Source organism: Larimichthys crocea, chromosome III (assembly GCF_000972845.2).
Source record: "Larimichthys crocea isolate SSNF chromosome III, L_crocea_2.0, whole genome shotgun sequence".
Lineage (NCBI taxonomy): Eukaryota > Metazoa > Chordata > Actinopteri > Sciaenidae > Larimichthys > Larimichthys crocea.
In genome coordinates this window covers 28,719,039-28,743,343 of record NC_040013.1, presented here as the reverse complement: position 1 = coordinate 28,743,343, position 24,305 = coordinate 28,719,039, and the positions used below count along the sequence as shown (strand labels likewise).

Sequence of the window (24,305 nt, the reverse complement as noted above, 5' to 3'; positions counted from 1 at the left end):
TTAAAGGCTGCTTTGCCCTTAATCGTCACTTGTTATATTTACAGCTTTCATAAGTAGTTTAACACTCGGAGGATAAAACAGAAACAGCCCACTGAGTCGGGACAATTAGCCCTCGTCTTTCGTGTGTAGATGGGGAAACTTAATCCTTCAATAGTAACTTTTATGAATCAATTAAATAAATAGAGTATAGAGGGGTGAGTGAGAGGATTAAGAGCTCATGAGAGGTGTCATTGATGGTTTTTAGCATCTTGAAAGACTTAATAAGCAGCCACTCTGTACTTTAACCTGTCAGTGTTCAACTACTGTGAGAGGAGGAGATGAAGACGGAGCACTTGTTCCCCTCACAAACACTCTCTCCATATCTTGGAGACCCACAGTTTGATATACGTCAGACATTTTTGGGCTTGGAGTCAGACAGTGGGACACATCCATCCATTTTTACTGCCGCACCAAATGCCTGGAGGGATCAGGTCCCTCTCAGCCAAGACCTCCAGGTCTACTCCAGAACACAACTCACATTGCCAGATATCAGCGATGAAGAGGGGAGGATATACACATCATGTTCACACTACACACACACACACACACACACACACACACACATATATATATATATATACTTATACACTCTAGACAGATAGATACTGCAAACATACACACATGGGAGACATATTTAGTCGAGACAGTCCAGATGTTTTATCTCAGTATGTATGTGTCAGAGTGCTCCGCTCCCTCTGATGGAGGAGTGTTAATCTCTGGAGCTGGAAGCTCGGCGCACTGCCACAGCTGCTGTGACTGAGATGGCTCTGATAAATTATACCACGCTGACCACTGGGGGAGGTCTCGCCTGTTCGTAATTTAGACCTGAGAAGCCACAAAAAAGACCCCGTACGCTATAAGTCTCTGACAGGCCTAGCGTGACTTCTCCCTTGTGAAACGCGATAATGAAACTTTATCTTCACCTCATCGACTGTCTAAATATGACCGCTCATCTCTAAATTACTTTTATTCTTGTGTAATGAGAATATTGTTGCTAAAATAACAAAATAATGTTCAAGTGATGAACATATATTATACAATACTGTGCTGCTGATTATTGTACATGATCAAAAGGCCAGTATAACGGGTTATCATTACTGTATAATTACACAATCATGATCAAACACATGTAGTACAGTGAAGCTGTTAACACCTAAACATCACTTTGGTCTTAGCTGGGGCTTTTTAAATGTCTCACAAAATTGTGAACTGATATATGATGCTACTACTATTTGCATCCATCTCCTGTATCATTTAAATATTAGCAGTATCTGTTTGGGATCGTGTTTTTTTTGCTGCCGATTCTGATTGCAGATCAACTATGAGCCATATTCACCAATACATGGCTGATACAGAGCCTTTTATGTTTTGTTATAGCAGCTTGTATTAAAAGAAATCGAGGTTGAACAACGACAAGTACTAAAATACCTTGGATCTTGCATCTTTTCTGCTTTTTTAAATCTGGACTTGCTCTCTCTCCTTTTATTCCTCAGTTTGATGAGCCCGTTCCTGAAGTATTTTTGCTGTGAAGTTAATCCAGCTTCTCTGGAAATTGATCTCTATAGAGAATGGCTGTTTTATACCAACTGCTGACTCCTCACTCCTTCTAACCGGCCTAAAAACAAAAACTGACATCTGTAGAAACATTTTATCTCAACTTGAACTGGATCATCTGCCAATTAATTTCATACCTGATATGTTTTGTTATCCACTAAAGTTAGATAGATGAATAGATCTTAGCTTTGCTGCCATCTTAACCAGAAGGGAGGCCGCTGTATGTTGCCACTCTACATTTGCGTGTTTGCAAAATTGGAGAGGTTGGAAGCTCTCAAAGTGAATTTGACAGGCATAAAAGACAATTAAGCAATGTGAAAATGTCGACTTGGGCTCGGGAAATCCTCCCGTTATTTGTAATGTTCCCATTTTATAGACCAAAGTGATTCATCTCTCACGAAACAGATTTGTTACTTGCGGCCCTGATACTACTTCAGTATAAATCAATGGTACCAAAGAGTCTTCTGTGGAGTTTGTCTTGAAGTTTCTTTCTTGCGCTCCATCAGCAGTTTCTCACAGCGTGGGTGTGAGGGAGTGCGGGGAAGTCTGTTGTTGAAAAACTTTGTGAATGCCAGCAGGGAGGAGTCTTGTGTTCCTTTGTAATGCGGTGCTGAGATAAGGACAGCATCAACCACGTCAGCCTCTGCCAGAGCCCCGCAGGGTCTGCAGACCCCTGTTGACCTGTAACTGTGATCACACACTCTGTTTTATTAGCTGACAGGAGCAACATTGATTGATGGCTCGGCATTGTTCGTTTCTCATTTGGCCTGTTGTTTCTCCCCGCTGTAAAGGCAGTGATGGTTCTGTGATGTTTTGATCTGTGTTTCCTCGCTCCTCTGATCCTGTAATCTGCCTCCACTCCCCTGCATGGGAGCCTCTCTGCTGTATGTGTGTGCTTTCATCCTTGTGTGCATGTGTTCACACAGTCAGCCCTGTCTGTGGGCATGCTGTGTTAAAGTGCTTTTCAGAGATAAGACCCTCATTCTGGTGCGATGGCAGAAGGATGGAGGATGAAGGGAGTGAAAACACTGAATAGAAGCATCCCATTTCCCTCCCTCTATCTCATTTTTTTCTCCTCCTCTCTTATCTTTGCTCCTTTTTTAAAATGTTTTCTCCCAGCAGTTTTCTCTCTCTGAGTGATCTTTAGCATTAGGCAGTAAATCGCAACGCACTTGCAAACTGTGGGAGAGTTTCTGTGTCAATCTTTTGCTTGAGAGCAACAGAGAATGGATGTCACGCTGGAGCACTCCATCACCTAGCAGCATCTCGAGACCGAAAGAGAGAGTTGGACATAAAATAACATTGAAGGAGGGATAGTGCATCACTGAGAGCTTTCCTAACTGAATCATCCCGCGGCCCCCCTCGACTGGTGTGTGTGAGCCAGAAAATGAGCAAAATAAACCCAAATCCCTCATTTCACTGTTAATAAATCTGTCTTTGAAGCCTTAAATACCCTCAAGTAAAACTACTGGTTTTAGCGTTTGGGCTCATTTCTTTCCGCAAAAGTCATTTTTACATAATTAGTAGTTACTGTACATATTTTGTAGTAGAATTTGCTTTTAATTATGGCTGCTATGATGTGTGATTGATGGTGGTTTGAAAATCAGTTAAAACAGAAACACAGTGCATAACAATTCTTGTTCACATTGAACATACCAACAAAATAGCAGCACTCCAGCCAAGGTTCAAACCTAAAACCACATGAGCATATCCAGTAGATCACTGCTTCTCAACCTCTGGGGATATATGACGAAAATGTTACAACATTTTTAATGAAAACATTTAATGTTTTGCCTTTCCTGTAATGTTTAGTTTCAATATCAGCCTGCTATGTAGTCACATTCATGCACGTATTGTGTGCATACATCCATGATTAGTTACAAGCTAAAATGTGATGGCGAGTTAGTAAGCAGAGGTAAAATGAATGATTCAAATCACTGCAATTGTGTCTCCAAACAGGAAATATTAGAAAGAAAATTGCAGTTCAGGAATGCCATTTTTCTACCAAATAAGTTCTGGTTCTTGAACCTGGTTTGTTCAGGATTTACAGTCAATAATAAATAATCTTATAAAAAACAAACCTGTATCCTGTGTAAAGTGTCTGCAGCTGTCCTGATGGTGATACTTGGAGAGTCTGATATTTTCTGAGGTGGGTCTGCAGTAGATACATTAATATGTGAATGCTCCATTGTCTGGTATGTGTATGCATACTTGGTATGTGTATGAATACACATTAATATGTGAATGCTCCATTGTCTGGTATGTGTATGCATACTTTTATATTTATTTAACTTGTTCTGTCTTATTTAAATGTTCTCTGCAGTGTGTTGTGCAATGACCCTAATGAAGGGCACAAGCTGAAACGTGTGATCTGACACATACATCTTGAAAGTTGTGCCAGAAATTCCCACTCAACATAATTTCACACACAGGTGTGACAACAAACGGCCCTCCCCTTTCGTACTTTTCCTTCATTTTCTTTTCTTTTGCTCTCCTGCCCAAACACTCCAGGAGTCACGGCTCTGATGTGGAGACCGAGTTGTAGAAAAACACCCGCTATCCCCTGTGTGTCGTTCTGTCCTCTGCGCTGCTCAGCTCTGAATGCCCCTCTTTAGCTTATCATCCCTTTGTAGAACACACAGAGCACGCATACTTATCTCCAATGGTGCAAAACGCAAACAAACTGTAGCCCCCGCGTGCTTGATGGCCCACGTCCCCCCCCCCCAATCTGTCAGAGGAAGCAGACATGAGACAGAACCACATGTTGGGGGAAAAAAGCTGCCCAGATCTGAGGTGTTGTCACTGGGTTCGGGGTGGTTGGGTGGGTGTTGGTGTTACTTCAAACAGAGCAGAGATAGAACATGTAGATTCAAAAAGACACCTGTGCAGAGGGAACACGAGGCTCACAAAGGGCCTTCATGAGTGATAATCTTTCATATGGGCTGATAAAATGGCATCAAGACATGGCACTGCGTCTGGAGTGTCGTACACTCTGGAACCATGCCTGTGAAGATTATACTTATCTGCAGGGTGTTGAAATCCTCTGAAGGTCATTTTGTTTGTTTCCTAGGGTGTTTCCAAAATCCGCTCAAGTGTTGAGATGCTGCAGATAGCTCCGGCTATAAATGGATCAGTCTTTGAAATTTCACAAATTCAAATTTTACATCCAGTAATTAGTCACATCCACTGCATGTACTCTGTGTCTGCTCCTGCTGTGGGTTTTCTCCCTGAATGCTACACAAACACACTAATTTCCCATTAATATTTGAGTATATTTGAGAACATGCCGAGTTTATTTTCAGTGCGCCTAGAGGGTCTCGCTGTGTTAGGCTGGTTAATCCTTCTCTTGTACCTCTGACAGAAGACCTGAGCTCAGAGCTCTTTGTCATCACTGTGTATTTATCTTGCTCTGGGCTATTTTGGTTATTCAAATACTTTACACATTGTTGTGTCACGATAAAGACTTCCTCTACTTCTTCTGTGTTGTCTTACGTGGATTAAACAAAACCTCCTGTTTTCACTGGCAGGGTAGAGGTCAGACGCTGTATGGATCTTTTCTGAGGTCACTGGAGATCAGTCATCGTGTTTGTTTTGTCTGTTTTCTGTTGTGCTGGATGTAAGTATAGCCGGTGTAAAGCCTGCGGTGATCAGGAGAATGAGGTCCAGATTGTTGCAGAGTCAGTCGCACGCTTGTTCATTTATATGTTCATCATGAAAGGCTCTCTATACTGTGTAAACTGTAAGCATGATAGACGAGATCCATGATTAAAATCTCCCTCGTTTGTGAATTGTGTTTTTGTAACCTCAGCTCGCAGAGGTCTGACATACCTGCCTTATTGGAGGAGTTAAAGCCATACCTCCTGCGGGCCCGCCATCAATCAGCACAGTGCCGGTTAGCGCTGTGCTGGATTAGCGAAGGTTTGACCCCCACCAGGTGTGTGCGACCTGTGTCACTGTCTCATGTCTCGGCCGTGGTGTCGTGTTCTCCGGTGCCTCACTGCGAGTCTACCTGAGTAGAGGCTCACAGTTGCACATGCTATCACCCTGAACCCAAAAAAAGCCCAATCAGCTTTGATCCCACCCTGCGGCCCCTGGAAGTAAGTGGGGTCTAATCCTCCAAAAGCCTTAGAAAGACATAGAGGAATGCCTGGCACACAACACGCCATTCACTCAGGGATTAGACCGAGAGGAGCTCAGCTTCATACAGCCTCCACCCACTCTGTGTGAGATTGTGCTGTGTGCGTGCATATGTACATGTATGCAAATGCTGCAAGCATACATGTATAGCTATATAACTAATAGGTTAGACAAAATAATCTAAAAACCTCACGAGGACTTTGCAAACACTGCCAGAAAGCCCGGTCGTATCAGGTTAAATGTTAATTAAGCAGCAGGAGCTCCAGAGATCTACGCCAAGGCTGAGGGTTGCTTCCAAACTCGAGCATGGTGATGGTAAAAAATCTATATGTTAATATTATCTTCCCAATATCATTAATCAGACAATCCCAACACTTTACCAAGACGCCGCCAATAATTCTTCACCCATTTGTATCTCAAGTTATAGCAAAAATATGCAACAGAATACATAAAACAATCAGATTGCCTTCCACTGCTTCGTTAAATCAGGCAAAACACATGTTAATAATTACTTATTTGTTAGTTTATAACTTGGAATCATTAATTTAGACAAACAGCAATTTTGTGAAATGATTCATCGTGATATGGGTCCACCAAAAGCAGATCAATTACAACTTATTACGAATGCTGAAAATATACATGTTCTTGATGAGATGAGATAGGTTCGAACTCAGATATTTATTTTTAACGGTCAAATACTCAGTGAGGAGCAAGAACATTACTTATATCTGTGGATAATCTCTCTTTCCTCACTAATGAAATAACTGTCTCTTCTTTTGATAGTCTGGACCCTGAAGTCATTTTCTAAATATCTTTAATCAGCGGCAGCTGATCACTGTCTGATTTGATCAAACTAACACTCCTCCGAACAGATTTTTATGATACTCTATTGATTCAAAGGAGGAAGGTGGGAGCTGAAAATGCGGACCTGCTGCCTTTAATTATGGTTTAATTCACTGCAGCAGCAGGATTAAGTGTGTCCAGAAGAATCACACTGACCGAAGAGGCCCCGTCTTTTTACACACTGAGGGGAGGGATGCAGTAGTATCAGGTGGATGGCGTGTACATGCACAGTATCGTGGTCGGTTTATCCATGGTCTGTGTGTGTTTTAACAGGTGCACAGTTGCACAGAAATGTGTAATGATGTAAAGAGTGATGCTCAGAGTTGGCATTAGGTGATGGTGAAGACAATGGGGCAGCAGTGTGCAGCAGACTCATCAATCTTACGCCAAACTTGGAGCGTGGGATGTTGATCCTGGCACTCCACCATTGCTTTGAGAGTTTACCCATATGTGACTGTTTGTATGTAACAGAGCGATGGAGCATCGGTAGGTGGATTTCATGTGATCTAATGGAAGAGTTGTGTGATGTTTAATTTATGATTTGCTCGAGTCCCTTACCTGGGACTTTGTTAGTTTACTGCTGTTCTCTTATTTGAGGAGAGAATACGAGACGTCTAAATCAGGAGCTTTGAGAGCCTGCATCTACACTAATAGACTGTATGTGACTCAGCCAGATCCAGGACTGTCGTACAGTACACACAGCCAACTCTACTTTTATCAGCCTGTCTGCTTTCCTTTTATGCATGAATGTTTCTGCTGCCAGGAAACGTATTATGGCCCTGAATACACAAAGTGCAGATATGGTGCAACGTCTAAGAACCTATGAATGAGAAGGATTCAGGACGCTAAAAAAAATAGTTGGAACAACACGTCATCAGATTACATGTCATGGATGAAGTGTTTGTGGCTCTTCTGAATGGCCGTCAGAGTGTGCTGAGACACAATAATTGTTCAAATGGTTGTGACAGAAGCTAGAACGCACTTTTTTAAAAATCCTTACTTGAAGGCATTCGTGATGATTGTACACACACATACACACACTCATGCAGTTTTGATGCCTCATCAAATGCTTCATTAAAGGTGAGCTGTGGAGTTTTCTCACAACTCCTGTGGCTGTGAAGTGAAGCCAACGTGGAAGTGTCAAAAACTGCAGTCCCTTAAATTTCCACTTGAGGCTAAACATGTTGACAGCCTGGTACAAAAAAACAGTTTTGGTCTCTATAGCTAATTTCCCTGTTCATGACAACTGTACCGAAGCTAAATTTCTGTATAAGTCAACTATTTAAATTATATTAAAGCTATATTAAGTTATGCATTATTAATAGCGTGGTCGCTTTGATTGACAGGTGAGTGCTGTAACAGATCATTCAGCCTGCCTCAGGGAGGTGGCAGAGGCAGGACTGCACCACAGTGAGCTTTAAAAGCAGCTCCTCAGAAACCTGTGGGTGACGTCACAGATACTACGTTGGATGTTTTATACTTTCTATAGTATGACCTTGTCCACGAACGTACATGAATGTGTGTTCTCGTCCACGTGTTTACTCCACAGCACTACCAGTGGTAAAGCACTCCATGGGGTTTCTTTAAATTGGATTGCTTGTTGCGTTTTCAGAAACTGATGAACCCTTTAAACTCACAAAAGTTTGGCTGCAGGGGGTTTGAGACACTGAAAGGCACTGAAGTATACCGAAGCCTTAAAATTGTTGGTGGGTTTCATATGGTTTGCTTTGAACCGAGAGGATTTTTATTTCCCTGTTGAGTTTCTGAAATGTTTCAAAATCGGATCATAGAGAACGTCATTTCACACAATTCCTTCATTTTAACAACAGTAAAAAAAAAATAAAAAAAGAAAGAAAATAAATATAAGCTGCCACGCTCAGAAAGAGGGCCTTTTTACTCAACAGTTTATGTTTCTACAGACTGTTTATATTGGCAGTCAAGCATATTTACAGTGACGATGGGAATATCTGATGAGAAGATTTGCAAATAAAAATTTCTTCTCACCGACTCCTCTGCCTCTGTCCTGTTCAAAAGTATGTGGTGAAACAGTGGTCTTTAGTTATTTCACTGTTACATCCAATATTTTTCACCCTGACAAACCTCTGAGCAGGGCTGAATACCTCCACAGTAAAATGATCCAAACTTATGAAGGCAAAATGGAGATTAGGGTGTTATATGAGATGTCCCAAAGGAAACTGACAAATCAAATGATTTGTTATGGTGGGGGAAATGGACAATGCTGTGTGAGAGAAGCTGAATCATGAGGAAAACTGAAACAATAGTGAAGAAAGATTTGGCCTACTTCTTACCACACATGTCTGCTGTTCTCAGTTCATTTATAGCCCTGCAGAGTGAGGCAGGTTTATGGTTTGCTATTGAAGCAGAATATCGTCCTAAGGGGAGATGGAATGGCTACAGTCTGGCAATCTGTCCTGGCTCTGGATGGACGAGTGTAGTCACTATCACGCAGTCACTGTGTTCGGCTGGAGCTTTTCGTGTTTGGTTGTCATGGATCCTTCTGCTTGGTTGTCAGTAGGGACTTGATTGTTTTTATTGTTTACATGGGTGGTTAAGGAAAAGTATAGGTTATTGAAACCTTTTCTGCTCTCGTGTGTATTCACACACAAATCATACCACATGAGGGAAATCACATTTGGCTGGTGTGGCAACAGGCCTCTAAGCTGTAATAAGGGAGCATTCAGACCAACCTTGGACAAATAAACTTTACGTAGGACTGGACATGTCCTTCAAACACTCAGGGCAAAGGATTTACTCACCCAGCGCTGAGTGTGTGTATAGCAGGAGGACGTGGGGCAGGATGTTTAGCTGAAGGTTTGTGGATTGGCCTACGCTCTGTTTGGCTGCAGCTGTGGGCAGAGTGCTGGAGCGCTTGTCAACCTCTGTATGGTAATGAACAGGGTCAGAGTCAAGGGGCTGCTGGCCAGGAATTCAGCAGCATGTTTTTGCAGAGAGCAGCAGTGTGTAAACCCTACTTCTCTACTGCCACCCCTATTACAGACGATTCAACTTTTCTTTATCGTCTAGCCTTTGCAAATTTGGATAGCTTTGATCCTCCAAAACTTTCTTTCTGTAACATCTCAGCTTCAGTTTTATTACAACCTGAGTCTTATTCAGTCGGGAAAATGCAGTTCTTGGAAACAAGTTACAACAACTTCTTGTAGTAATGATGAATTAGTCCGAGGCCCATGGGTCCATGTTAGCTCAGTGCTCAAAGTTGGGAGAGGCAGTTGGCCTCCTCTAAAAGAGGAAATACACCTTCCAGTAACTAAAGCATTTTTTCACTTTACATATTGGGTCTCCTCAGCTGCTAGTAAGCTGAATGTAAACTTATGTTCAGACACCATCAAGCGTGAGATCTCCATAAGTCCTCATGTGAAAATGTCCGACATAACAGCAGAAATAAACATGTTTATAGCCTGGTATATGCCATTCAGAGGATATTAAGGCTTGAAGTTGCACAGCATGACTGCCTGATTGACAGGCAGGTGCCGTTACAGATGGCTTATCAGATCAGCCAGGCGCCATTCATCCCGCCTCAGGTCCAGCGATGATGTACGTCTTTGCCGATATTTAGAATAGCATTCGGGAGTCGGAAGAATGTAACATGGCGGCTTCAAAACAGCACTTTGGAAACCTACTGATGACGTCCCTCAGGCTCAGTCCATCCTATGTACTGTCATTGGTTTCGACATACAGTGTATATATAGAAGTTTTAGGGTTGTTTAAAAACACCTTTGACCAATAATTAATGCGTAAGTTATTACATTTTTTAAGTAACACTGGTGTTGGGGACGTAGATTTGGCTCTTTTTCATCATCAGTCAGATGATTTATACATATTTTAAACAAACTTAAAGTTGAACTTATTTGGAAGAAATAGGCAAAAAGTAAACACACTTCTCACAGTTGTTTTCATTTAGGGTACACTCTTTTATTTAGTGTATCTAGGTTGGATAATCTGGTTTAACACTTCGGCATCTTTACAACTTAATTGCACCAACGTTGCCGAGTTCTCTGATCTTATGATCTAATTTGATATCATAAAATAAACAGAAAGTGTCGGCCAAATAATGTGAGAGCGGAGCTGTAATAAAGTGGAATTCTCCTTTAAAGGAAAACCAGCTTCACATAATATTAATGGGATTTTCTTATTTTAGTCACAAAGGCTTATAAAGTGTTCAGCAGCTCAGTGCAGCGTGCATGACATTTAAACAGCAATAACTTAATGTGTTATAGTACATGCGTGTCTGTCTGACGCGCAGTGTAATTCTGGTACTGGTTGTTTTTAGAGCTGTTGTTTGTCAGCCAGTTGCGGCAGTGTTTTGGCTCAGAATAGTGTGGTTTAATTACTGTGGTGTGTGTTTTATATGGAGAGGTCACAGGCAGATCAGACAGACAGATCCCTCCCTGCCAGACTAAAACAGAGGAAGAGTAACAGTGTGTGGTTTCATCCAGTCATGTCCTGGTCTGCAGCTCCTGAGTCTTGTTTTTCGCTGGTTTCCTCGGTGACCACACGAGAAGACAGAGATGGAGAAATGGGGGGAAAAAGGTTGCACATCATTGGATGAGATGCCAGCCTAGGTCATTGAACAGGAGAGTGACGCCAAGGAAAAGTTTACAAAGCAGCTTTTATTTGGGTCAAGCAGGGTCACGAGGGAGGAGCCGGGTTTCATCGAGGCTTCTGTGTTATTGTGTCTCTTTTAATAAAAGTGAAGGGTGTTAGCTGGATTGTCAGCCCTCGCCACATGCTTTTATTAGACATCTGCTGCTTTCAAGTGGAGGAAATGTTTAAGGACTGGTGGGTGGATTTGCAGCCTGTCCCGACCACATACTATCTCAAATCAGCACGCTGCAATCCGACAGATGTGCCCACCACTAATTTTAGCTACTTTACACAGACCACAGGATTGTTTTCTTACATGGCAGCGAGAAAATTATTTCCATTTTGATGTATGTATGGTTTTCTTGTTTTTGGATGCTACAGGACACGACAGCAAACAGTTGTTCTATTTTCAAATTTGCTTAAAAGTTTGTGGAAACACTAGACTTTAAACTTCTTGTGGACATCGAGGCAGCGTGTTGCCCTCTGAGGCAGCCAACAGTTACTCACTGCTACACCCCAAAACAAGTGCTTGACAAATGGTGGAGGCAGGTCTGCTCTGCTTAGTCATTAGAGGCAACGGTGGTGAGTGATTATGAAACAAAGCTCAGTTTCAGTAATTAGTATCTGTGAGCGCCTTGAAGGTATTCTCGACAGTATGTGGGGTAGATAGTTGCGGGGCTCGCATGATGAAGCCTTCTGGAAAAAAACAATAAGCAGGAAGCGTGACGGGGAGGGAGGGGAGGTTATGGAAGGTGAGTGCTGCATCCTGTGCAGAGAGGTCTACCCGACAGATGTCTGTGCCCAGTGAGGCCAGTCTCCTGTCCCAGAATGCCAATGGTAGCACATGTCTTCAGGCCAGACAAACACCTCTGTCAGCAGACCGCAGTCACCCCACCAGTCAGACCATTCAGCCCGTCGCTGCTCTGTAATTACACACCGCCGCCTGCTGTGGAGGGGGCGGGATGGGGGCAAGCCAGACTGAGATGCAGACCCCATCACTGCCATCAGCATCACTACAGGCATGTGCTGGAAAAACAGAGAGAGTGAGAGAGAGAGATAGGGAGAGTGAGTGAGAGGGGAGGTGAGGTAAAGACAGCCCTGTCTGGGACAGAAAGGCGGGGGGTGGGGGGGAGGCAGGAGACCCTCCTCCTTCCTGTGAAAGATTAGAGGCTGTGTGTGCGAGCACATCTGGATGGGCTGGAAGAGCTGAAAGGACTAATGTGAGAATCTGCAGAGACAGAACTGGAGAAGATTTGAGAAACAACAAGTGGCCTCTGCAGCATTTACCTCCGTTTGTGTGTGTGTGTGTGTTAAATTATAGAAACGTCTATGCACACATGCTTTTTGAAAATCACTGGTTAACAGCTGGAGCAGACATCTGACCACAGACCTTATTGTCAGGTTCTCAAGTGGAAGCACAGCTGCCTAGTTATATGTATTTTATAAAAGTAGAAGACTCGCAGCTCTGCAGTGCATGTGCAATGTCCTTTATAACTTTAAGTTATTAAGTATTTCTGCAAGACAGCAACATAAATAAACTACTCCAGTACATAAATCATCTCCTCAGGTGCAGTAACCAGACAAAATATTATTTCTAGAGACTGATGGAGGTCTAGCCCTGTGGAGGAGGGTGTGGTTAAGGTGGTGTGGCGACTGTGCGCTGCCCTATGGTGTCTTGGCTGAAGTGTCGGCGCTGATTGATGAGGTGAGATGTGTGTGCGCGTGAGGTGAAAGCCTCTCTAACCTTGCACGCTCTCACCTCAGGGTCCTGGAGGCTGTTGCACGGTTTCATTTGTAGCAGGTCTTTGCAACACCTCACCTAGACTTATAAACCAGAGCAGATGTAGGCTGCCTCGGTGCACTTGTTTTCAACTTAAGCTCGATGTGGTGGTGAGGATTCAGGCTGGCTCAGCTTATACCTTTTCCTCTGGGATCAATTATCTGACCAATTGTTATAGCACGGCCGCACTCCCTTCTCACCTTAATTACAACTGGACCTGTCCAGTGTGTGGGCCACTCCAGAGTGGTGAAGGGGAGGTAAAGGAAGGAAATGATGAAGTGTGTCCCACCCTTTAAGTCAATCACCTAATAAAAGAAACCTGCGACCCTGGGAAAGCGCAGTAAACACTGAGGTTCAGATACAGGTTTGCACTCCAAGCTCTGTCTGAGAGCCGTCAAGCTGTATGGGAGGTGGAAGCTCCATTACAGTATAAAGGGATAGTTTAGGTATTTTGAAGTGGGGTTGTATGAGGTAGTCAGTGTATTAGCTACAGTAGACAGTGGTCAGCTCGCCCCCAGTTTGGAGAAGCAGACAGGCACAGACACACAGCTATGCAGGGTCAGCAGAAAAACTCAGTATCTGTTTAAATGTAGGCCATATTAAGATTTTATTTTATTTTTTTTAATTTTCAAGCTGTATTTGATAGAGAGATGGGGAATGACAAGCTAAACACCACCCCCTATTAAAAATATTTAATAAGTATTCATACAGCATGTAGAAGAGAAGGCTGCATCCATACATTTCTACAGATACCAGTTTCAAATATCTCAATTCAGTGTTCTCTGTCTACTGACAATACCAGTTCCCAAATTGAAAATATATACACCTCACTGTGAGGAACATGTTGCGCTCCTCTACTACTGACCAGACAGCCTGATTTAAAATAATCTTTGGTTTCTAGTGGCTGCCACATAATAATTAAAACACACGAAGAACCCTCTTTTCTGATAAGAACATACCACATTTATTGTTTTATTTATTATGATCCAAACGCACCTGAACCACCTCCACTAAACTGCTCATATGTATCCCACACCTTGACATTGCTTCACTTGCTTTATATATTTCGAAATTCATTATTGTTATCTTGTTTTTACAACAATGTAAAAACACACGTTATTTCTACAATATGCAATAACTTTTTTTTGTTTTCAGGAAGATGAGTGTTAGAAAAGGACACAGAGAGAGTGTAGGAGAAGAGCAGACTGAAACAGTACCAGGATCACATCACCTCATTTTGCCTCTTTAGGATTCAAAAATAGACAAACGAAACTGCTCGCTCAGCAAACATATGTTCAGATAAGCCACCTTCTTCAGCTTACCATATTTCCAGGAGTACAGCGTACTCTATGTGTAGACTGCATGTGTGTGTGTGTGTGTGTGTTGATCTAAAGGAGGCAGCAGCAGTCTTCAGTCCGTCCGACGAGGTGCAGAGACAGAGACAAACACCTTCCCTGGTTGGCTGTCAGCACCTGGTCACTAATGATGCTGCAGCGCTGAGCTCAGCTAATTGACTAGACAGAGATGGATCAGGACCTTGCACTCTGCTGCGTCTGCTTGCTACACTCTGTGTGTGCGCGTGTGTGTGTGTGTGTGTGTTAATTGATGTTTGCGTTCAAATCTGCTGCCAGGTCTTGCACTGTATTTCCTCACAGGAACTTCAAACTTTGAGATAACACAGTCAGACTCAAGGAAACAGGACAGACAGGCCTTTATAGTCTGTGCAGCACAACTTCTGCTTCAAATTTTCACCCACCATCTGCTGCAGCCTATATGAGAGGACAACAAAAGTCTTACATTCATAAAGCTCCTTAAGTCCTGTCTGTCTGCAAGCTGCTGAATCTTTCTGCAGAAGCGGAGAACAAATAAACCTCAGTAGGTGATGAGCTTGGAGGATCAGGCAGTCAGTGCAGCTGAGTGTGAGATGTGTGTTTAAGGGCTCTAGTTGGCAGCACTAACCGGGCTCTTAGCATGAGGGCTCTGGTTTATTTTCACTGGGAGAGTATCACTGAGGGAATGACCTTGGACCATTAATATTATAGGCAGTGTGTGTGCGTGTTTGTCACACACACACACACACAGATAAAACCCTACCACACACACACCTTAGTTTATAAAGCAAAAGGTGCAGCTGCGGTCCTCGTCGCTGTGCCCTTGGCTCTCACTCTGGTGGTACCAGCAGGCCAATAATAATAGCTTTGGAATAAAGCTGCCATAATAATTATATAATGATATAATAGTAACAGATTGTTCATGCTTTTGTGGAATCCAAATCAAATATGTTGCATGCTCTTTGAGTGCGGTCAGTTCAGACTGAGGGCTTCCCCCATCGGCCTTGTTCATACTTGGCATGAACGTGTCTGTGGTGTTGGCTCACAAACACAGTCTGTTACCAAGGCGAGCTACCATTCACTGTCTGCATTGTGTCTCACTTTATTGTTTTATTTCACATTTGAAGTATGCAAAAAAAAAAACACACATCAGTCTTAGTAAGGAAGTGAAATCTAATCCCAAATGATAACTCTGTATACATTTCAGCACCTCATTGGAGCTGCAGCTGTGTCTCAGCTGTGTTTAGATACACTCAGCGTCGTATTAATGAGTTATTTAATTTAAACAAACTTATATCCATTATGTTATAGTTGAAGTACACCGACATGTCAATATTTTCTTTTAATTTGACAGGCCAGTGTTCAGTTGACTCACCTTCAGTGTTTTTCATTTATTCAAGAAGCGAGTGATGTGAAGCAGAGGCTACACGGGAGAGAACCAACTCTGGTCAGGGTTTCAATCTGAGGCCCACAGGGCTACATGTGTGGCTTGGCAGACCTATTGCTCAGATTTCGGCAAACAATTTCATTGGTCTAACCTTAGCCCCCGGCTACAGGCTTGGAAAGACTGTGTGCTGGAAGAGCTCCTCTCGACTTTTCAGTACCAGCAGAGCTCCAAAATAAACTTTCATTTAGATAAATTCAGTCTGAAATAGGTGTTCCATAAAATCTGATTTGCTTTTCAGAGGCTTCTCGCCGCTGCTGCCTTTTCCTACCGCTACAAAATTATTTATGCACAAGAAACAGTTTATGCTTGAGAGTAAACAGTCCCTAAGGCCATCCTTCATAACCACACACTCATTATGAAATGGGGAAAAGATAACCTTCCTCCTGTGACCTTCGCTCATATCTTCCTCCTTGTCCCGTGAGATTATTGCACCAGCAGGGGAAAAGATTATTCACAGATTGTTTGTAGACAAATTTGTGTGTGTGCGTGTGTGTGTGCGTGTGCGTGTGTGTGTGTGTTGTAAAAAGAGGAACAAGAGCTGATATCAGAGCAGCCTCTGGCCCACTGAACTCTCTCTGGGTGTACTCCTCTAATGAAGAGCTCTGACTCAGTTACTGAGCCCAGTGCAACACGGGGGCAAAAGGTCAAATACATTCACACATTTCTTCCCCCCGTCCATTCTCCACTGGGGCAATTAGGGGGGCATTCATTAACTGTGATGATGTTATTGTTGGCCAAGACAGCAATGGATCACTCTCATCAAGTCATCCTCTCTCTTCAAGGGTCTCCATGCAGGCGGGCTGCAGGCCTTGTAGGTAACAGACACTGTCACAGGAGATGCGGAAGAAAAGAGGAGTCTTTCATGATTTTAAATTTGTTGTTGCAAGACGCAGAGGGCGAGAAAGTGTGCAAGAGGTGTGTGTGTGTGTGTGGGGGGGGAGACAGTTGTCCTTGTGCCAAAGTCGGCTTAATGCTTCATACAATAGCTCGAGTGTGGGTGAGGGGGATCTTGGCTCTTGAGTGTTCTTTACTCTAGAGGGAGAAGAGGTGCCGTTAGGGGCGAGAGCTAGATTTCCTATCCAGAGCCCCCTTTGTAATTGAATGCAGCCATCTACATGAGCCGAGCTCCAGGGAAAAAGTCCCCAGTGTATGCATGTACATGTACACACCTCTCTTTGTCTCCGCCGTCGTCTTTCCCCATGTGGACTGAAGCGCAGTAGGAGTGGATCAAAGTGTGTGTTCTCCTCGGGTCTCTGTGCGAGGTTTGTATCGTTATCAAAAATGTCAAAAAGTTTTCTGGAATCTTGAGCACATGCCATAACTTTTCAGTCTCCAGGTCTTACATGGTTTAAATCCATCTACACTTGTAATCCTCTGAGAAATACCCACAACCCAAAACAGTGAAATCATGAGCACAGAGGTTGAGGAGGGGGAATTATTGGAGCAGTCTCGATTTACCCTAAACCATGTGTTCTGTGTACTTTTCATACTCCTCCTTTGCCCTCTCTCTCCCCCCTCGTTTGGTAATCACTAAACCCGTTATGCTTTCCTGTCTTAGGTTCCCAAACGTTTATTTTTCTTCGTGACAATAAGCTCTCCGTTTTCCTTTCCCGGCTCTGCAGAGGATAGAGACGGATCATGACATGTGATGTTACAATAAGTGAAGCTGTTTAAGTAACGTTCTCCTACTCCAGCCTGGTGCTGCAGGTGCTATTTCATGGCTTCTTTTAGTTTAGCACTTGGCGTTGACTGTGGTTGCTGGCCACTGAACGGCAAAGACGTGCTTCCCGGTGGCTAATGAGGTGCTGAACCCAGCCTCTTGTTTGTATCAGGAGCACCTGGGCCAACCAGAGCCAGACCAGACCAGACAAAGGACTCAGTCTAGCTTTTCCGAAAAGGTCTGCCCATTCAAAACATCCAGAACCCAGAGACACAAACTCCCACACTTCATAAAATGAAGGCAAGACAGAATGCAAGCCGAGACTACCCATTCTCTCTGCACAAGGAAACTATTGTTTGTCTTTACACGCCCTCTCTCCCAGGCTTTGCGAATTTATACTCCATAAAGAAACAAGGCAAAAGGAAAGCAACTTGGCAAAGACTCGGCACGTACACTGTTTATCTCTTGGAGACAAAAGCTGCAATTGTCTCTGGTGACTTCTGTATTCTCCAGTCAACTTTTTGTCAGCCCTTTTAGGCTGATCATAAGAAGCTCACCTGCAGGATAGCAGACAGAAACAGCACAGCCTGTGAATTACACTGATGACATTATATTAAACACAAAATGACGTATTAATGACTATTTGGAAATTAGATCACTTGAGACATTTTTCTTCTCTCTTTTTCTATTGTTGTGTGTCCAGACCTCTGACTGCCCTCCACAGTCATTGTCATTGTCTCACTGGGACCTGTAGCCCAAAGAAACATTACATTATGACAAGAGCATGTAAACATGTGATACAACAGAGATATTGAACAATTCCTTTAAAGATCTGGATGTCTTTCATGCCAAACATTTACTTTTTCTTTTTTTTGAACAGTGCAGTTCATGGCAAACAAACTATAGTAGAGGCATAAAATTCCTATAATAATATGATTTTCCAGAACTCCACATCTTCAGATGTCTCATTTTGTCCAAAACCAGACCAAAGATGTTCAATTTGCAATGATGTAAAACAGACAAAAGCGTTTGAGCAGCTGAAACCAGAGAATTGTTTGTGATTTGATTAAATGTCAGCAGCATTTTGTAAAATTGATTTCCATTGAATCCATCGGTGAGAATTTGGAACTTTGATTTCCACCTTTCGGTTCTCATGTTGCATATGAATGGAAATAGAAACTTCTGAATCAAACAATCATGTTTTCAAGGTGAAGAAGTCACCATAAATTTTTTTTCCGTGTCTTCTTTTCTCTAACAGATGCAGGGAATCAGCTTGTAGCTCAAGAGGCTCTAAGGAAACCATCCACACTACGCCGTCCTCCTGCACGCACTGGAGAGCCAGCCATGAGTAAGAACTGTGAACTGTGTTACTACTTTTGACTTTGCAACATAATGAAAAAGTTAAAAGTTTAAGCGTTCCTCGAGGTAAAGAAAGCAATTTTCTGCTTTTCAGATTGTCTGAACTGCAGTCAAATCACAGCTTTGACTGACAGGCTGAACTCACTGGAGACGAAGGTACGGACTCAGTATCCAGAGAAATATGATATGATTGTTTAATTGCTCACACTTGTTTTATGGCTTTCTGTACCAGGTGCAATTAATTTCTGCCCCGGCCTCCGTATCACATCGCCACCTTCAGGGTAAAGGAGGAACTGTACCAGAAGCCTCATTACTGATGGGGGCTGTGCCCGCTCAGGGAGCTCCTGGTGAGCAGGGGCCTGCAGGTATGTCACGCTGTCATGCATGAATAAGTTTTATGTTCAAAAAATACTGCATGTTTCCATTAAGCGGAGTCCAGGGTTTTGTATTGTGATAATTGAGTCGGAAATCACTCCTTACAGCTTTTTCTCTGCGAGCAGCAATTCTTTGTTTGCCCTCTACCTGCTCACCTCTGCTCATATCCTGTTTCCTCCACTGCACGTACACTCATTTCCTTTTTGCAAAAGTAAGAGCACAGTTGTCTCTGCTGTTCACTTTCAGTGCTCTGTGGCTGTGTGCTAAACAAACACTACGGAGCACAAAAGTCCTCTCCTTGTCCTGGAGTCGAGCCCAGCACTGAGCAGGAGTTCACCAACTTTGCTGCACTAGTTAGTTAGTTAGTTAGTTATGTAAGAATGTGTTTAGTCAAAAGATAAAGCCAGATTTAAAGATTTGTATGTGATTTTAAATTACTCTGATAGCATAAACTATAAAAATGAGACAATCCCTGTAAAAATGGGTTCTGCTCATGGCTGTGTCCAAAATGACTCCCTCATTCACTCGTGCAGCACTCCCTGTATAGTAGACAAACAGTAGTAAGCAGTAAATTGAGACAGGTATGATGAAGGGTACATATGTCACACAATATACAAAAAGGAAATGTATTGCAGGAGTTAGTGATGCTCATTGTTCTCCGCCGCAGTGTTTTTACTATCATTTTCAAATCATACACCCAGTGGCTCACTAGACACCATTATATGCATCATGACTGAACTTAGTTTGAACATTTCCAGGATGCGTTCATTCTTCCCAGAGGATAAACCCATTTTGGGCTTTCCTCTAGTGCCACCCTCGGGCCACAGTGTGTCTTTGCCCACAAGATAAAGTCATAATGAAAGAGTGTATCCAAGGATGATCCCTTTTGATTTTAATCACTCCATTTCATTCCTCTAAGGCTCCAAAAATAAGTTTATTTGAAATGTTGTGTGTTCTGGTGTGGGGTGCGGAGAGAAATGTTGTCTCTAGAGACAACTAGAAAAACTTTCATAGAGTTTCGGTTATGTCAGTCCCTCATAAGAAGAAATAAAGAAGATTAACTTTATGTATCTCAAATTTTAGATTTATAGGCCCAAAATACAACCACACACACACACACACAAAGGGTTCAATGTGGAGTGATGGGTCAGTTAGGGGTTCAAGGTGAACTGGCACCTCTCCAGCTACCAGTCCTCACTCCATACTGTGGTTCATGCTGGACTTGAACTGGTACCCACTGGTTCAGAAGCCAACTGGGCTAGTGCTGGCCCTGGCTCTGTGTTGAGCCTAATTAACGATGCTACCGTCAACATTCACTCAACCATGTATTGTTTTCAGAAATCCAAGTGTTTAATCAAAATGAATGAATTGCTCCTTTGCTCCTTGCTGTTCTTTAATTAATGAACATATCTACTATTTTGGAAATTACATTTAAATCAGCCCTCCGATGACATAAACACAGTAATGAGTCTTTTTCCTCTATTACTTCGACAGAATTTAAAGAGTTTCCAGGTGGTTTGAGCCCAGATTTCCTCTCACGGAGCTACACCTCTTAATTAAGCCACCTCTCTGTTTCCATTACAGGACCTCAGGGTGAAAAGGGGAGAGATGGGCTTCCTGGCAGAGACGGTAAATTGTAACCATAGTTCCCTTTCAGTCGATGTAAATCCATTTAAGATGTAAACCAGTTAAGGCTTTGTGATTACTCATGACTGTTTCCTCCTCTTAGGGAAGCCAGGGTCTCGAGGGCTGCCAGGTCCCAGCGGGCCTCGGGGGGATATCGGGACAAGGGGCCCATCTGGAGCGCCTGGATCGAGGGGATCTCCGGGACCTGCAGGTAAGAGAGGACTGGGAGTAGAAATACACACAGCTCAGTGTTGGCAGATAGGTGTGAGCTGGGAGAAACAAATGAACCTTGTCTTAGTAGATGTTGACACAGTTTGCATGTTGTAAAGATTTGTGTGAGAAAGATGGAGGGTGTTACAGTGCAGCTGTATACTTGCCTATCCACTTAACCTATTGTCTGTAGAACAAGATGTTTGAATGGGTCACTGTTGACCAAAGACATGTGGAGACAACAGTGGAAAAATCAGAGAGATCTCTAACAAAAGCGCGACCCGTGATGTCCTTCTCCAGAGTGTTTGTCTTTCTTTTAAAACACTCAGTCAACCCACAGACCCTCAAGTGGTAAAAGTCAGAGCGTTCCAGCGGCCCCTGAGGCCTGCTGGTTACTTTCTGGAATCTGGGCATTTTGTTTGGTTGGCTTTTAAAATCATATGTTTCTAAAAGTGCTGTTTCAGTGGGCAGCAAAAGCATTCAGACTACATATAACATGTGTTGCTGCTCATGGTCACCAAACCAGAACAAACACTGGGTCATAAATCTGTTCCGTGCATTCAGAGCTTATTCAGGTTATGGACAAATAATAAATGACCTGTTGGAAAAAAGTAAATCTACAGGCAGCTGTGACTTGAATGATAATAAAGTAGATTGCGGTGTAAGTGTGTCACAACATCTGCTCTCGCTATAGGCTGTTATTCCTCTGCTCTGGATCATGAAGGGAGTGCCTCTTCTTTCAGTCTAACATATGACCTGTGCTCCGTGCCTGCTGCTGGGTAAAGATGAGATTTAGAGCAAAAGTTAAACTACAAACCCGAGAAGCGCCATGTGACTTCAATCTGAAAATGAACATGAGCTATATATACACAAATCCCAGGTCCTTATGATTTCCATATGCCTGTGGTGTTATTGTTTTTTCTATCTCCATTACTTCATAAGTGCCTAAAACCAGTGCTGTGTCTTGCATCCAAAGCTATGTTTTCCTTATTGTGTTGTGATTTATTTATTTTTTTCCCTCCTCTTTAAAGACAAAGATAAACACAGGACTGGAATGCGTCCAATGTCGCGGAAAATGTAGACAAATATGTTTTTGAGCTGAGGGGTTATGGGAAAGATGGGAGAAAAGTGAAGTTTTGTTGTTGGGAGAAGTGATTTTGTACATCATGACAAGTCCTGATCAGTTACAGGAGAGCTGTAATGCAAAGTTGACTCATATTTTGACGCGGCCTTCCCCCCAACTCCTCTAGGGAACCATTATTCTGCTGGAAAAACAAACAATGTTTTCCCCAATATGTCACATACACTCTAAAGGGCCACTTTGATTGGCCATTTGAACCACCACGCTGCTTAAGATTGTAGTTACAGTCTCCCCGCTGCAGCCAAAACACAGCCGCTAATGGCGCAATGTTTACCAAGGCGTGAAAATGACCCACAGAGGTGTCAAATCGGAGCTGTAATAACATTAACTTGCAAGGCAGTAATTGGTGGACTGTCGTTGTCAGTTGCATCAGTGCATAAACACAGAGGTGGTGAGTTTGGATCTGTTAGAGGGCAAGAGGTGGTGTTTACGGGGCAGTATTACCTCAGGAGAGTCCAAACAATGAGGTCAGATGTAGTTGTGGTGGCCCATATAGAGCAGCTACAGGCTGTTAGAGACACACATGTACAATAGTTAGCGGCGAGTATGGAGGGGAACGTTTAATTTACTGTGAAGCAGTGCCAGTAATACTTTGCAGAGTTTAATCGTGTTTATTTGAGCTTTCCCATGCCCCTGAGTAAGTTCCCAGCACTGGACCATTAAACACCCTCCTCCTGTTAATTACAGAGAAACAAAGTCATGGTCATACTCATTCACTTTTCCTCCTCTGTCCAGCTGCTGATTCTACTCCACATGTGCACATATAGATATAAAACACACACTGCTGCTATGTTGTATCATTCAGCACTTTATCTAATCAATTTCCTCTCTGGTTTTGTTGGTCTTTGTCAAAGTTTATCCTCCTATCAAAATACCACACACACACTCATTTATCATTATCCTCTCCCAGGAGAAACTGTTAAGATCATAATTTTTTTGCTGTGACATACCTCACGTCTGACAACACAGTGATGTCTCTGTCCTCCCTCCTCCTCAGGCCCACGTGGTCCACAAGGACTCCCAGGAGAGAGGGGTCTACCAGGCCCGCCAGGCCCTCCAGGCCCTCCAGCGCCAGCCAGTGCCCACATCCCAGAGCCAGACCACAGTAAGACCTTGGACAATTAGCAGACTTCCTACAGTCACCATGATGCAAATTCCACAGCAAGTTAAAAGTACTGTGTTACAAATAGTCTTAAAAGAGCATTGCACTCCTTAAAAACTGTTTGAATTTGGATGGACAGAATAATAAAAATGCAACAGAACCAGAGGTATCTCTCTATCTCCCACATTGTCCACAATGCAGCCGAGAGTTCAGTTAAAGTAATGCTAGTATCAGCTGATGTAGCTTCAAGCAGAGATGAGGAGCAGACTACCAAGGACTCATACACTCACTGCTTTTGAACACCAGAGCCCCTGATTTTTTCATTTTCACATTTGCTAGACAATAAATTGGATGCCGTATGCGTGACGTCAATCATAAGTTTCTGAAGAGCCGTTTTGAAGCTCAAAATCTGTGCCACCAAATCGGTACTCCTGCCCCTTCAGATGTGGATCATAAGGCAGACCGAATAACGCCTGGTTGCTCAAACAAGACATCTATAACGGCATCCACCTGTCAATCGAAGCGGCCATGCTGTTAATTATGCATAACTTTAAGCCTTAATATAATCTGAATGGGTGAGTTCTATAAAAATTCACACTCAGTACAGTTGTCATGAATAGGGGAACTTAGCTATAGAGACCAAAACTGTTTTTGTACCAGGCTGTAAACATGTTTATTTCTGCTGTGAAGTTGGACATTTTAATATGGGGACTTATGGAGACTGACTCGTTCTGTAGCCAGCCTCAAGTGAACTGCACTACAGAGGCCTCCCTTCACAGTTACAGAGGTTGCTGCTTGTTTCATATTCAAACTATGCTGGCTCAAGTGACATTACTTCATCAGACTTCACTCTGGGGCTACAAAAAAAAACTTTATGAAACTTTTTAAAAATAGAAATCAAGACTCACAATGGCCTGTGTACAGACTTTGATGTGTACAAGTGCATGTACACAAACTAAATGAAAGCCTCAGTTCTCAGGCAGGTTTTTACAAACTCTTCAAACCGCTCATATCCCTCACAGACATGTTCTCTCATGCTGCGTGAGAGCTCTCACAGATTTGAGGACTAATGATAAAC

At 42.9% G+C, this 24,305-nt stretch overlaps 1 protein-coding gene across 3 annotated transcripts in view; it reads left to right on the top strand.

Annotated features, from left to right (window-relative positions):
• Nucleotides 1-24,305, top strand: part of emid1 (EMI domain containing 1) — a 52,957-nt gene that overhangs the window by 21,263 nt on the left and 7,389 nt on the right. For all 3 annotated transcript variants that reach the window (XM_019274612.2, XM_019274606.2, XM_019274619.2), the window contains exons 4-9: nt 18,673-18,762; nt 18,868-18,929; nt 19,006-19,138; nt 20,733-20,777; nt 20,878-20,985; nt 23,123-23,230. In XM_019274612.2, the coding sequence (XP_019130157.1) occupies nt 18,673-18,762; nt 18,868-18,929; nt 19,006-19,138; nt 20,733-20,777; nt 20,878-20,985; nt 23,123-23,230 (546 nt within the window). The remainder of the gene's footprint in view (nt 1-18,672; nt 18,763-18,867; nt 18,930-19,005; nt 19,139-20,732; nt 20,778-20,877; nt 20,986-23,122; nt 23,231-24,305) is intronic.